This window comes from Leptodactylus fuscus, chromosome 4, assembly GCF_031893055.1.
Source record: "Leptodactylus fuscus isolate aLepFus1 chromosome 4, aLepFus1.hap2, whole genome shotgun sequence".
NCBI lineage: Eukaryota > Metazoa > Chordata > Amphibia > Anura > Leptodactylidae > Leptodactylus > Leptodactylus fuscus.
In genome coordinates, this window is record NC_134268.1 from 142,493,382 (window position 1) to 142,508,824 (window position 15,443).

The window sequence follows — 15,443 nt, forward strand, 5'->3', positions numbered from 1 at the left end:
AGCTCCAGTCCTTTCTGCCAGGCTTTGTTTCCATGATGGCTGCAGAGGGGAGGTGACCATATACACATATCTCCCATATACAGCAGGAGACAGCTGAGGCCAGTGATGAATGTATCCTGTCCTCTGCAGTCATACACAAAAATCCCAATGGGGAGGACCAGAATTCATCTATGGTGTTAATAAAAAACAAAAAACAAAACCTAAACACAACAAGAGGCCCAATCTGAAATTATCTTGGGGAAAGATAAGCAGAACGTCAAGAAATATTTCACTGAAACCATAGCTGAGGCTTGGAGGAAACTTCCAGCAGATGTAATTGGGAAATCTACAGAAGTTGAATTTAAAGAGGACCTTTAACCTCCTCCATCAATTATGTTCTTAGTATCTGTTAAACAGGCAACTATGCAGTTGAAATTATCTCTTCAGCCTCCATCACTCTTGAGCAACAAGTACAGGTAGTTTGGTGTTTGATGAGCTATTTCAGCTCTGTAATGTCAGTGGTGTGTGTGGGGGAGGGGGTAATATTATCAATCATAAGCAGCCAGTGTCACTTCTCAGAATCACATGCCTTACCTGCCTCTGCCTGACACCGCCCTCCTGACAGTACAGAGTCTACATAGCATGTGAAGCACCAAAATTAACTGCACTCATTGCTTCAGAACAGTGGGGACTAGAGATTCCAACTGTGCCAGAATCAGTGAAGCCTATGCCTATTAATTAAAGAGCTGGACTTGTTGGAAGGTCCTCTTTAACCCCTAAGCAACATGTCATACTATTACATCTCGGGCACCTAGTACTTGGATGGATGTAATAGTATGTAATAGGGTTACTGTTAAGTATTTTCAGCAGCCTGGGTCAAATCTTGGTCTCAGACCATATATATATATATATATATATATATATATATATATATATATATATTCTCCAGGTTTTTATAATCTACTTCCTAACAGGCAAAAAATCATGTAAATATCATGATGAAAGAATGGTAAAAAAATTCTGCAACCTTAAAGGGATTGTCCAGTTTCAGACCAATATTGACAGACAAATAGTATTGTTTGTCTAATGAAAAGTTTTCCAATATGCTTTATTTATTAATTACTTATTAATTAATTTAGGTTTTCTAGATCTCTGCTTGCTGTCATTCATTCTGTTTACTTCCAGTGGATAAAAATTACAGTTCACGGTTACATGATGCATAATATAAATAATAACATATATACTTAAACTCACAATCAACAAGATCATTGATCTAAACTATCTCTGTTCTTTTTAGGTGCAAAGTTTTGAAGAAGATTGTCCTAGGGCAATGAATCAGGGCAGTATATCAGGTCAGTATTTTAAATTTAATGCTCCATTATGGTTCTTGTGCAACCTCCCATATGTTAAATATCATGGGTTACAATATTCACAGGAAATACGGCGTTGAATCTATACAATGCTGACAATACACTTCTAGTTTAATACATAGGGGAGTGTCAGGGGTATAAGTTCTATTGGTGTTATCCAAACAGAGCAAGCTCCTAAAATGCACCTTCCTTATTGGCATCACTGAGTGGCGGACACACAAGCTGGCGCTGTGATAGCTGATGGGGATTGTGACACACTATGTGGTGTGGAGAGACAGATGGATGCACAGAATCCTGGAAAGCTCTGCCCTCTGAACACTTTACTACTACGATGAATATACCCTATGAGTCACATGTGGGTATGAATTACATCAACCCAAGTATATTATTTTTTACAACAAAACTACATTTGTTGTAGTAGCAGAGCAAAAATAAATAACACACTGCAATGTATACAATATATCAAAATGCTGCTTAATAAAGTATATACAATACAGAGTATAGCAAAGTGATGGCTTTTATACAGTATCCCTGGACTAAAGGAAACATAAGTAACACCTGTATCCCAGCTCCTTTCTATGTAATATGTATGGTTTATATATACAAGTATAACTTAAAGATATAAGAATACTTGAGGTCACCAAGGAGTTCCATGACCACAAAAAAACCATGAGACAACAGGCTGTATGCAAAGGGAACAATAATAAAGATGTCTAATTTTATTTGAGGTACGTAACCTCCCAATTTAAAAATGCCAGTATATACAACACTGGTAATTAAAAGGTTTACTTTAACACCCTTTAAAAAACTCTGGGTGATATAATCAAAACAAAGAACAAAAAGGGGAAACTAGGAAATAGCCTATTCCCATTCATTATTGATATCTCCCTGGTCTCTTATTTATTCATTAATACACCCTGATAATCTGTACAATCCCTCTGGGTGACATAGTCTCTAAGCACTCAGGGTGCTTATACACTGATACACTGAGAAGGGAAAACCCCTTTAATCCAAATTGGCAGTTTCCCAATTTTAAATATGCTGGGAAAATGAAAATCTAATGTGTCGAAAAATTCTCAAAAAACGAGAGCTATGAAGGTAGCCAGAAGTCAGCAGACTTCTCCTCAAGCAGACCTGAGGAGGATTAAGCTCTTAGAGCAGCCAAAACATCAGAGCAGGCAGATCACTGACGCCAACAATAGACTCATTATATGGTGTCCCAGCGAGTTGCTGAGATGCCGGAACAATCACAGGCACAGCGCGAGGAACAAGTTCAGCAGCAGGCCAGCTTGAGAGGTGCCGAAACACTGGAGCAGGCGGATCATCGACACCAACAAAAAGCTCATTATGCGGCGTCCCAGCGAGTTGCTGACATGCCAGAACAATCACAGACATGGCACTAGGAACAAGTTCAGCGGCAGGCAAATTTTTTTTATTACTCACATATTTTTCATTTCTCTCTGGACCCAATTCTGAAGTCCATGGAGACTAAGGCTGCCTTCACACGGAGTAACGCCGGGCTTGTAAAAATCCTCATTCACAGCGGTACACGCGAGTGCTGCGGAGGGCTCCCGAACACTTCCCATTCAATTCAATGGGAGCACTCGTAAAGCCGGCATTACGAGCGCTCCCATTGAAGTGAATGGGAAGTGTTTGGGAGCCTTCTGCAGCACTCACGTGTATGGCTGTGAATGAGGATTTTTACAAGCCTGGTGTTACTCCATGTGAAGGCAGCCTTAGTCGTGGGCAGAAGCTAGTGTATACTATCTCAGTGTGTGTACCAAGTGTTTTTAGTGCCATCAGATTGCAATTGGCAATCCTATATGGGATTTGATTTAGTATGGCATCTAAAAAGAGCTAGTACTTCTTGTCTAAAGCAGAGTAATCAGGAAATAAACTGCAACAAACAAGGAAATATAGATTTGTTGATTTTGCAGTCCAAAAGGTCAAATCATAATCTAGTACCAGCAGCAGGAAATTCTTTGATATATGATAAGAGAAATGAATGAGAAATAATATGGTTAAAAAAAAAATGTAACCAGGAAGCTACACTAAACGGGCAAAGCAGGTTCGGTCACCTCTGATGTCACTGATGTGATGATAAAGCAGGAAATTTCTGAAAGACAAGTTTATATAGTGGATATGAAATGTCATCTGGAACCCAAATATAAGTGGAATATGTAAAGAGACAGTAGAGACTTACAGAATAGAAATAACATATACTATTTGAATTCATTTATTAGGGAGCCTTCACACGGACTAACACCGGGCTCAATGTGTGCTTATTTTTACTAGCGTAGAAATGCGAGGGTAGCGTTTACATCGCGTTTACGCTGCATTTTTTTTTACTATGAGCGTATTTGCGGCGTTTGCGGCCGCGGAAGCGCGGTGAAGGCTCCCTTAAACTGCATGTCATAAATTTTACTTGTAATGGTACCTTTTCTACATATGACAAAGAAGTCACAGAAATGGTCAATAGTCTAACTCTCATGAGTTATTGTAAATCTGACGGGCCCACTCTGGCCACATAGATTCCCACCCGGCTTGGCTCACTTTTTTGAAAAAGGACCCGGATTTAAAGATGTCTTTTTGTGGAAAAAAACTGACATATGTGGCCAAAGTAGTGATTTTTTAGTTGGGGTGTGTGAGAAAACTGGCATATAAGGCATAATGCATCAGCTTCAATGTCCCTTAAAAATGGGGAGAACTCATCAAGCCTTGCACTCCACAACATAAGGATTTGAGACTTTTAGAACTAATATGTGCAAAAAGTTTGCAACTTTTTGCAGTTTTACAACACTCATGCCACCAAGTGTTTGTTGAATACATAGGTTCTTGTCCTCTAAGGATTTAAGTGACACATAGCATTCTAAGATCCTTATATATACAGTATAGTACATTTAGTATACACAATTCTTCACTGCTGCACCCTTCACACGGTGGTCACATGGTAGAAACTTGTGTTGCGATTCATACAGCTGTAGAATTAGTCTGTGAGAACTTCAAATCCGCATCGATAAGTGTCATTTATTCAAGAGGATTTTGTTTGGAAACAGCAGCAGGATACCACACCATATTATTTAGAAAAAATCCAAGGTGTAATCTACACCAGAGTTCTCAAGTAGAGTCTATTTTAGTCAGTAACATGTTACGTTTTGATGGGGATTTGAAATTCGCACATTTTTTTTTAAATTTAACCATGTGAACATATCCTTATTGTGCAAAGCATAAAAATAAATTCAAATTCTCAAAACACAATTCAAGACATACTTTGCATGATGATCATAACCTATTAGAGACCTGTGTACTGTATATACTCTCTACTTTCTCACTAATGGACCTTAACCCAATGCCGTTGACTTTCTAGAAGAACTACCCACTGTGTATATTATATTATATATAATCCTCTCTTGTTCTCCTATATCCTTTTTAGAAATTGGTATCCAAAATGGAATCCCATATTTAAGATGTAGTTTTACCAGGAGTGTACAGAGAGGATAAAATATACCCTAAAATCCTATTTGCTTTTGAAGCTGTTGAGTACATCGAGTACCGATTCTTAGTTTACTTGTAGACCTAGTCCTTCTCTTTACTGTTATCTCCAGTGTTACATCATGTTTCTTATATCTGGTACAGGCTAGGTGCATTACTTTATATTTATCAACGTTAAAGTTCTTTTGGCACTCTTGTCCGTGCTGCCAGTCTATCAACATTTTACAATCATAACCACCATAATTGGGTAGGATGAAGTAATTCCCTTTAAATTGCGATCTTTCTGTTGCAGCAAAGAGAAGGTGCAAAAAGTCTGAAAACATAAAAAGTAATATGTAAATTAACCTAAAGTAGTCATGGAGGGCAGGGGCAGCCTCAGACTACTCTCACTGTTCCCTTGCTAATCATACCCACTGAGCATGACTGACATCTCCTTTAATGTCCCTTCAATCCCTGACATCACAAGGGAGATGCCAAACATGCACTGGACAGGCAGGGGGACAGTGTAACTAGGCTGAAGCTACTCCTGGCCCCCATGACTACAACAGAAAAACTACAGAGGGGTCCCAATGGAAAGAGAATTACTTCATCCTGCACATGATGTGGTCAATTTATAGGGGAAAAAACACAAGACAGGTTACTTTTTAAAATGTACCAGATTTAATCACAATGTCCGATGCTATATGATAAATATACTTCATTATTAGCCTGTCTAGTCTAACTTTACACCCCCTATAAGTCGGCCTGTTTACATTAGAGAAATGGGACAATATGTTGGTGTGCATGTTTGGTACACTGGATGTCTTACCTTAAACCACCTATCCAGCTAAACCACACCAACTTTATGATAAAACATGTCTCTGTGCTGGGAAGCCATACCTATTTTTCATGAACGTGAATGACAAGTGTCTATATTACTGGAAAAATGTGGCACAAAACACGTTAGAAAGTTTTAGGGCTAGGTCACACGTGAATACGCGTGTTCATATTCCATCGCGGCTTTCCACTGCGGATTAGGCCCAAATGAATGGACCTAGTCCGGAGGGTGCTGTTGCGAGGTGGACACTGTGGCTGGTTCAGCCACAGAATCCGCCTGAAGAAAAGGCAGCTCGCTTCTTTTTTCCGCTAGCAGCAACATGCCACTAGCGCTAGCGGTCTACATAGACCACCATTGTGAGGGAGCGGATTATGAAGTGGATTCCGCTCCAAAATTTGCCCATCTTGCCCCATGTGAACGGGGCATTAAATTAAAATTATGCCAGAATGTGGGTGATTTTGCTTGGTAAATCTCCCTCAACATATCTTTGGTAACATCCAAGTTTTGACAAGGTAATAGACCATAAATTGACTCATTTTTGGAAACATCATGAGCAGAAACTTGGCTGAAAAGGTGTCACTTTCCACATTCTTTCACTGGTGACTCTATAGGAGTCAAAGTTAAATATAAGTAAGAGATTTGACTTTTTTTGGCAGTCCAGATTTGTATGGCCCTAATATAATATTCTTTGATCCTAGGTTGTCCAAGGCATTTTGGTTGCCCTAGGTTAAGGCATTTTGTCCCTATGCATACTACTTATGCCTGTGGATAAAAATCCAGTATTAGGCTAAAGCTTCACATTACAAAAACACTGTAATTTACATTACTTACAAAGTGGATGGGATTCTGTATAATCCCATCTACACATTGCAGAATAAACTCCGCAGCAGAAAAGCTGTGTTTTCATAAATGCTCACAAAATCACAGCGTGTCAATTATACCTGCGGAAACTATGGTGATTTCTATATAATAAGTGTAAAAAGTCAGCAGAGGGAAACTCCGCAAAGTCGCAATGAAAAACATTGCAGAAAAAACGCAATGCATTTCCGATGTTTTTTTGCTGCACTTCGCTACGTGGTGCCTTATAGTGTTTCTGATAGGGATCTGCACAGCACTTTCATGAATCTACACTGAGAGGCAGCAAGATTGATCTCTCCCTGCACAATATTCTCTTACACTAATAAATTGGCTACACTTTATTTTCTCAATGGATAATTTTGCGTTGCTTCGTGTGAACGTCGGGACTCAGACTGCTTTGTGTCTTTTTTATGCTGTGCCATCATGCTGATCCTGGCGGATTCTTTATAGCGGGCATGATGATGATGGGCTTTTCTTGGGAGCTGGAGAAATTGCAGAACACATAAGTTGATTACAAAGATACCTCAATACACACATTGCTGCGGTTAATTAGCAATAGGACCGGGGTGTTTTCTTGCTCCGTGTATGATGTATGACCATATTATTATCAGTCATTTGTACCATTGTTATAAATAAGTAATTGGGTTGGGGAGAAGGGATAATCCTTATTTAATTAAATTCATCTATACTCCCAGGTTGGCAGCAACAAGACATATGTGAGACTAATACCCTCAGTCTGCCTGCATGCATGTGCAATTAAAAATTCACTCTACAGTTGCACTGGCAGTTTAGTGTTGCTTTTGGCATTTACAAATTCTTTTATTTTGTGACTTTTTTCACCAAACACATATGCTGGAGCAGATGTTGCTTATTTGTTGTTTATTCAGTTCTGTAGGCACTGGCAGCCAACATCATTGTTCTGCAATGACGCTCGATTCACAGTCTTGCTTTAGGACCCAGCAACTGTGAAGCCGCCTAAGCTGGCAGTCTACATGTTAGTGTATATTGTACCTTGTACTGGTTGTTTATATCCGAGAGTTGCTATTCTCAATACAAAAATTGACAAATAATATTAACCTACTAACAACTGTATTATCCATAATGCTGCAAGACTGAAAGCACAGTAGTAAAAAATAGGTGTTCCAAAGTGGCTGGGGTGGCAGGAAGGTGCAGTTGTAAAATGGTTTTACTTTTTTGCACATTTTGATTTGGATTTCATGTCTACAGTTGTTGCACAGCAAAAGCAAAACATAAAAAAATACTGGCAATGAGCCCTGGAGAATTATTGTGCTGCATTGAAATGTGCCTCACAGTGATTGTGTATGTGGGAATTGCTGATTGTAGTAGCTTTTGCAAGTGTCATAAGAGATATCTATGTACATTGAAACCCATAAGGAATAATGACATTGCATGCAAATATTAGGCATTATGCACACATAAGGTATGCAGGGTCCTTGTGGTTCCATACTGTGAAGCTGTAGGCACTCTGTCGGACCTTGTATGGCATCATTGTATAGCATCATATCACATAGTCATTCCCCATTGTCTAAAAGTAATGCTTCTCAGGGAAAATACTTGTATAATAAGGTATCTATAAGAGCATGGCATAATTTTATTAGATTCATAACTTTATTGGATTCATATACTAGTGCATCTCAATAAATTATAATATCATCAAAGCGTCCTGGACTGCTGCTCAGTGGTCAAAGGTGTTTTCAGATTAAAGTAAAATTTGAATTTTATTTGGAAATTGTGGTACCAGAGTCTGGAGGAAGAGTGGAGAGGCCGCTGTACACAATCCAAGCTGCTTGAGGTCTAGTGTGAAGTTTCCACAATCACTGATGGTTTTGGAGCCATGTCATCTGCTGGTGTAGGTCCACTGTGTTTTATCAAGACCAAAGTCAGCGGAGCCATCTGCTACGAAATTCTAGAGTACTTCATGCTTCCCTCTGCCCACAAGCTTTTTCGAGATGGAGATTTCATTTTCCAACAGGATTTGGCACCTGTCCACACTGCCAAAAGTACAAAGACCTGGTTTAATAACCATAATATCACTGTGCTTGACTGGCCAGCAAACTCACCTGACCTTAACCCCATAGAGAATCTATGGTATTGTCAAGAGGAAGATGAGAGACACCAGACCCAACAATGCAGGCGAGTTGAAGGCTGCTATCATACAACCTGGGCTTCCATAACACCTCTGCAGTGCCACAGGCTGATCACTCCATGCCACATTGCCGCATTAATGCCATAATTCATGCAAAAGGAGTCCTGACCAAGAATGGAGGGCATTTGGCCAACATCTCTGTGTTAAATATTTTTTTTTCCAGTTGGTCTTATATAATATTCTAATTTTCTGAGACAATGACTTTTGGGTTTTCCTTGGCTGTAAGCCATAATCATCAACATTAACAGAAAGAAACACTTGAAAAAGTTCACTATGTTTGTAATGACTCAATACAATATATTGGCTTTGCTTTTTCAATTGAATTAAAACAAAAAAATAACTTTTTGATGATATTCTAATTTATTGAGATGCACTGATAAAATTAAAGAATAAACCTCCATATTATATTGGAAATTTGAAGAGGTAAAATAGTGATTTGTACTCCTCTGTCTTATTGCTATAATGCAATGTAATAAGGCTCTGTACATGAGGCTGTAGAAGTTGTTTTATGTTCTTAGTGGCAAATTTTTAAGAGTTTGTAAAAACACCATTAGGCTAAAGCCCAGGTTGTAGAAATGCAGCCTTTTTCCCACTGTGGAAACACCATGGGAAAAAACGTAGTGTTTTACAGTACCAAGGACGTGAATGATACTCTGGCTAATCCCACCCACATGTGAGCGTTTTTGAATGTTGCAGCATGTCAATACCTGCGGACACGCTTTCATATTTAACCACTTCAGTACCGGGCCAATTTGTGGTCCAGGACCAGACACATTTTAGGTTTATTTTGTATGTGCGGTTTTGAGGTCTGTAACATTTTTCCCGTATGTCTCAGTCAACTAATTTTTGCGTCTTTTTTCGGGGACACATAGGGCTTTATCTTTATGTTATCTTTATTTTCAAATGTGTTTTAATTTTTTTTATATCTGGGAAAATATAAACAAAATAGGAGGGAAATTGTGTCTGGTTTTCAATTTTTTTTTTTTTAAATTTAATAACGCAAAGTGTCACTGAAAAACTTTATAAAATAGTTTTTCCTCTCCGTTACGGTAATTTTTATTTTGTATGGTGTCGTCGGGGGTGGGGCTATAACCTTTAATAACGGCGTTTTATTAGCGTATTATTTATTTATTTTTTATTATTTTATTTACATTTTTTAAAAACTTTTTTATTATATTTTTATTTTATTTTTTTTCCAGATTGTGTCCCCATAAAGTCATAAGAGACCTTTGGGGACATCTGATCACTTTTTTTTTTGTACTGGAGGCTGATTTCTCCTATAACTGGGGCTGCTACATTTAACCTCAGATACAGGAGAAATCCAACCTCTTGCACACTGCTACATGGTATACAGAGCTGATCTGAGTCCTGTAGGACCCAGCAGCTCTGGCAGGACACTGAGCCCCACGGATCACGTGTCTGCCGGGTCAGAGGGCAGCTGATTTATGGCTGCGTCCATAGCTGTGTATACAGCGCTCATTGAGTGCTGTATACACAGCGATCGAGATAGTAGGGGAGGTAATAAATCTTCCCTGCTATCTCTCTAGGAGCTCCGGCTGAAGTTACAGCCGGCTCCTAGTGAAAGCAGCTACAAGATCTCCGTGCAGTTGCTGTGTTCTGGTGGACGTACAGGTACGTCCTGGCAGAACTAGGCAACCACTTCCCGGACGTATATAGTCTATGGGCGGTCCAGAAGTGGTTAAAGGATAGTACAGAAATCTTTTGCATTAGCTGCAGCTTAACATTGGTTATCTCACACTTTACTACTGAAACAGTAACATTGCATTGCATTTATGATGACATTGGAAAAAACTTACTAACAATATTTACTAAAGGTGTTACTTTTAAAAACTAAGAATTAACTTGGCAGCCCCTTGGCCTAAGCAACAGGTGTGTATGACTGTAAAAGTGCCAGGCGCCTTAGGAATAAATGAATACTGAAAATTTGTCTTACTGTAACTAGGAGGCTGAGTCTTAGCTTTTTGCTGACATAATGCTAATGTGAAACTTCCAGGAGTGTTACTTTATGTGTAAGTGTGGGTGGTGCAGGTCACATAGTCACATGGTAACACAGATTAAGTAAGTGAGACAGATGCAACAAAAATCATGGGTAGAAATGATCCTCCTTATTTTATGGACTAGAATTTAAAGAATCTCCACCAACTCCAGCTCTTTGTGTATCTTGATAGGTGACTTATTCTGGCACACTTAGAATTTCCTCTCTAGACTCCAACGCTCCTGAGCAATAGGTGTTATTAGTTTATGCCTGATTTGATACTAAGGCTCAAGTGGGTGGTCTTAGGGAGGAACAGACAAAAGGATGCAATTCATAGCTCTCTGTCACTGCCCACCTCTGATTGGACGTTGTCCAAGTACTCTGAATCACTACTCCTTATTGGCTTCTCTCTGATATCATCCACATGACAGTACAATATCTAATTATCACCTCAGGCACCAAAACTACCTGGTGGGGGCTGGAGGGAAATTGCAACTGAGCTGGAATCACTGACGTTCTGCCTATTAAGGGATACAAAGAACTGGAGTTGGTAGAGGTAATAAAGAGTGTCCTATAAAGTTAACACCTTGGCCATACCTACTTTACACGTCAGCTCACACTATATGCAGTTGGTGTAGCCTTATGATGCTCATTGCAGCTGTTTAACCACTTACATGCTAAGCTCAATTGCATTTGCAACACCGTTTTTTTACATTATATGTTCAGTATCCCTTCAACATCGTACCATTCAGCAACCTATTATAGGCTTCTAGTTCATAGAACTGTACATAGAGAATACACCGCAATACAGAAGTCCTTCAGTGTATTACATAAGCAGTGATTCAACTATAGGTTCGGACCCTCTAGGGGACTATAAATAGATGTATAAGTCTAAAAAGCATTAAAAATTCAAGACACCACCTTTCCCTTTGTTACATATAAATAACTAAATAAATAAAAAAACATAAATGATATCATATATAAGGTGAATGCCATAATGGAAGAATATCACTATAAAATAATTGGCTCTAGCTTCCTGCTCTCGCCCCCAAAATCCCAAACAAATGAACAAGACAAAGCGAATAACAGCCTAATCCTACTGACCCACGGATTGAAGGTCACGGATCAATTTTACCATGCAGTTAATGCAATAAAGCACAATGACAGACCTGAGGTTTTTTTTCCAACCCACGTTCACAATGCATTGTATATAAAAAAAAAATTGAGAGTTATCAGTATCAGTTGATACCTTTTTTATTGGCACAAATATATTTTTCCTAATGCATTGTATGGGAAGCGGAATAACTCCTCTAGAAAACAGCCTATCCCAGGGTTTGAAACAGATAGCGGGGGCCCAAAAATAGTATATAAGCCCATTGTTAGCCAGTATCTGAGCACTCTTATGTCTTGCCAACAATCTTCTCATAAGACATTTTCCTCCAATCTAATAGGCAGTAGAAAGCTGCCTATTTGTACTCTGAATGTCCCTTTTTTATTTTTTAAATAAATGTGTATTAAACTTTACTAAATTGTTTCAAAACTGATTATTTGTGCCCTAAGTACAGTGGGGAAAAAAGTATTTAGTCAGCCACCAATTGTGCAAGTTCCACCACTTAAAAAGATGAGAGGCGTCTGTAATTTACATCATAGGTAGACCTCAACTATGAGAGACAAAATGAGAAAACAAATCCAGAAAATACCAATGTCTGATTTAGAAAGAATTTATTTGTAAATTATGGTGGAAAACAAGTATTTGGTCAGTAACAAAAGTTCATCTCAACTTTGTTATATATCCTTTGTTGGCAATGACAGAGGTCAAACGTTTTCTGTAAGTCTTCACAAGGTTGGCACACACTGTTGTTGGTATGTTGGCCCATTCCTCCATGCAGATCTCCTCTAGAGCTGTGATGTTTTGGGGCTGTCGCTTGGCAACACGGACTTTCAACTCCCTCCTAAGGTTTTCTATAGGGTTGAGATCTGGAGACTGGCTAGGCCACTCCAGGACCTTGAAATGCTTCTTACAAAGCCACTCCTTCGTTGCCCAGGCCTCTCTCATCTTTTTAAGTAGGAGAACTTGCACAATTGGTGGCTGACTTTCCCCACTGTACATATTAGATGCTAATTTACAGTATATAATATGTCATTATTTGGTGCATTTGAGATCTTAAAATGTCTATATCCAGAAATGTATTTGTGCTACTATATTAATATTTTATGAATAAAAAAAACTCCATTCAAGCATGCAAGCATATATTAAACTTTCACACAGTAAAGAGTGGCACTCATGAAGAGTTAAAAAAAATCTGAGATATGTGAACTGTATAAATTCTTATTAGTCACATGTATCTATGTATCTGTCTTTGTATGACAGAAAGGAAGCACAACATTCAGATGGTCTGTACAGGTACAGCTGGACAGGCACAGTGGCTTATAATGTAGTCTTCTATCACCACCTAGTGGACATTATGTAAATGACACTGATACTGTAAATGAAATGGGTTGTTGAGAGCAGACAAATCAAGTATGAGCAGTGACAATCCTGTACATAGTACACAGTGATATAACTCTCAATTCAGAAGCGGAAGAGTAAGGCCCGGTTCATATCTGCGTTAGAGATTCTGTTCAGGGAGTCCGCTTGGGGACACCCCCCCCCCCCCCGGAACAGAAACCCATCCGCATAAAAAAGTGGTTACCTAAGGAAACCCGAGGACCCATAGACTATAATGGAGTCCGTGTGGTTTCCGCTCGGTTTCTGCACCAAAAATGCAGAGAGAAAAGTGCTGCTCCAGGACTTTTCTCTCCACATATGTCTTGCGGTTTAGGGGAAAGGAATGGCCCAAAGGCAGATGTGAACTGGACCTAAGGAAATGAAGGATTTGACAGAAAGAGCCAATATATGTTGATAAAATATATGTAATCAACGACAGAAATACTGCAGAAAATCAAAAGCTGTCTGAAAGATTATTTACATTATAGTATTTCCAGCAGAAAGCTTGCTCCAATGAAATAATTGGATTGTAATGTGTATGAAGGTTGACGCTTGTTAGATATGCTTTAAATAAGATTATACATTTTTATTTCTCTCTGTTAGCAATAGGTCCAGCAAAATGGCTGCCACAATAATCAGACACAAAAGATAAAATAAAGATACCAACTAAACTACATTGTCTGGTGTTTAATATTGAAAAAAACAGATGACACATTCCCTTAGCGTAATACAAAGCTGGTTAGCAATATTACCGTAATCTCTACTTCTTTAAAATAATACCAACATTGTTTTACATGTTTCATAGAAATGGCGAGAACAAACAGCTGCCAATCTGACAGTAGTGGATTTCAAGAAGAACCTCCAGAGCCTTTACCTTTACAGGTAAGTCATACTTATAATCCCTAGATTTTAGTTTGCTGATAAAGCCTAAGGAAAACCTGCTTGTCTCCTGAGCTTCTTTCATAACTTACTTTCCCATGGACTTATAGCACACAGTCCTATTACATTTTATATAGACCATTGGTCAACTGCTTAAACCACAGCAGGAATGAATGAATGTCTTCTTTTCTTCTTATTTTGTACTTTGCTTAAACTATGGACTTGCAAACAGGCCCATGAAAATCTATGAGCCTGTGAAAATCCCGGACAGCGCATAGATACCATTTGTGTGTTGTTCATTTAGCATGAATGCAAAGAATAGCAATTTTGTTTAAAAAATAGTCGATGCAGTTGGTCACAACATGACGAAAAAAAACCATAAAAACAATGTTCATTGTCCAAGTAGGACATGGACAGAACATATCCATGAAAACCAGATATCTGGATGTTAGGTCCCTGTGGCTGGGTATTTGTAGTATAAAAATGATATTACGCCACATAAATAAATGAGTTAGTGGTTAGCACTAGAGATGAGCGAACAGTGTTCTATCGAACACATGTTCGATCGGATATCAGGGTGTTCGCCATGTTCGAATCGAATCGAACACCGCGTGGTAAAGTGCGCCAAAATTCGATTCCCCTCCCACCTTCCCTGGCGCCTTTTTTGCACCAATAACAGCGCAGGGGAGGTGGGACAGGAACTACGACACCGGGGGCATTGAAAAAAATTGGAAAAAGTCATTGGCTGCCGAAATCAGGTGACCTCCATTTTAGACGAATAGTGGATTTCAAATCCGGGTCATATGAGAATGTGAACTTTGTGACTATGAGACAGGGATAGCTGTACAGGCAGGGATAGCTAGGGATAACCTTTATTTAGGGGGGAATGTTATTAAAAATAACTTTTTGGGGCTCTATCGGGTGTGTAATTATGATTTTTGTGAGATAAACTTTTTCCCATAGGGATGCATTGGCCAGCGCTGATTGGCCGAATTCCGTACTCTGGCCAATCAGTGCTGGCCAATGCATTCTATTAGCTTGATGAAGCAGAGTGTGCACAAGGGTTCAAGCGCACCCTCGGCTCTGATGTAGCAGAGCCGAGGCTGCACAAGGGTTCAAGCGCACCCTCGGCTCTGATGTAGGATGTTAGGAGTATTTAGGTTCTTTACTTTCTATTTTTCTTACCTGGGGAGTTTTTGGCTGCGCAGTGTCTGGGGTGGCATCCTGGCGCTGCGGGGTTGTCCTGTCGTGAGTATTGGTGCACACCTTCTGACTGGCACGTGCGCACTGATGGTAGGCAACTTTATCTCCTGGTTGATTAGTCTGTCCTCCCATTTGCACCTGGGAGGAGTGGTCTCTACTCTGTATTTAAACCCATGCCTCCCATGGTTCTGTGC

At 39.3% G+C, this 15,443-nt stretch overlaps 1 protein-coding gene across 1 annotated transcript in view; it reads left to right on the plus strand.

Moving 5' to 3' along the window:
* ITPRID1 (ITPR interacting domain containing 1) overlaps positions 1–15,443 on the plus strand; it is a 65,627-nt gene that overhangs the window by 23,628 nt on the left and 26,556 nt on the right. Inside the window, exons 6-7 of the mRNA XM_075271097.1 lie at positions 1,277–1,331; positions 13,973–14,049. Of these exons, the coding sequence (XP_075127198.1) occupies positions 1,277–1,331; positions 13,973–14,049 (132 nt within the window). The remainder of the gene's footprint in view (positions 1–1,276; positions 1,332–13,972; positions 14,050–15,443) is intronic.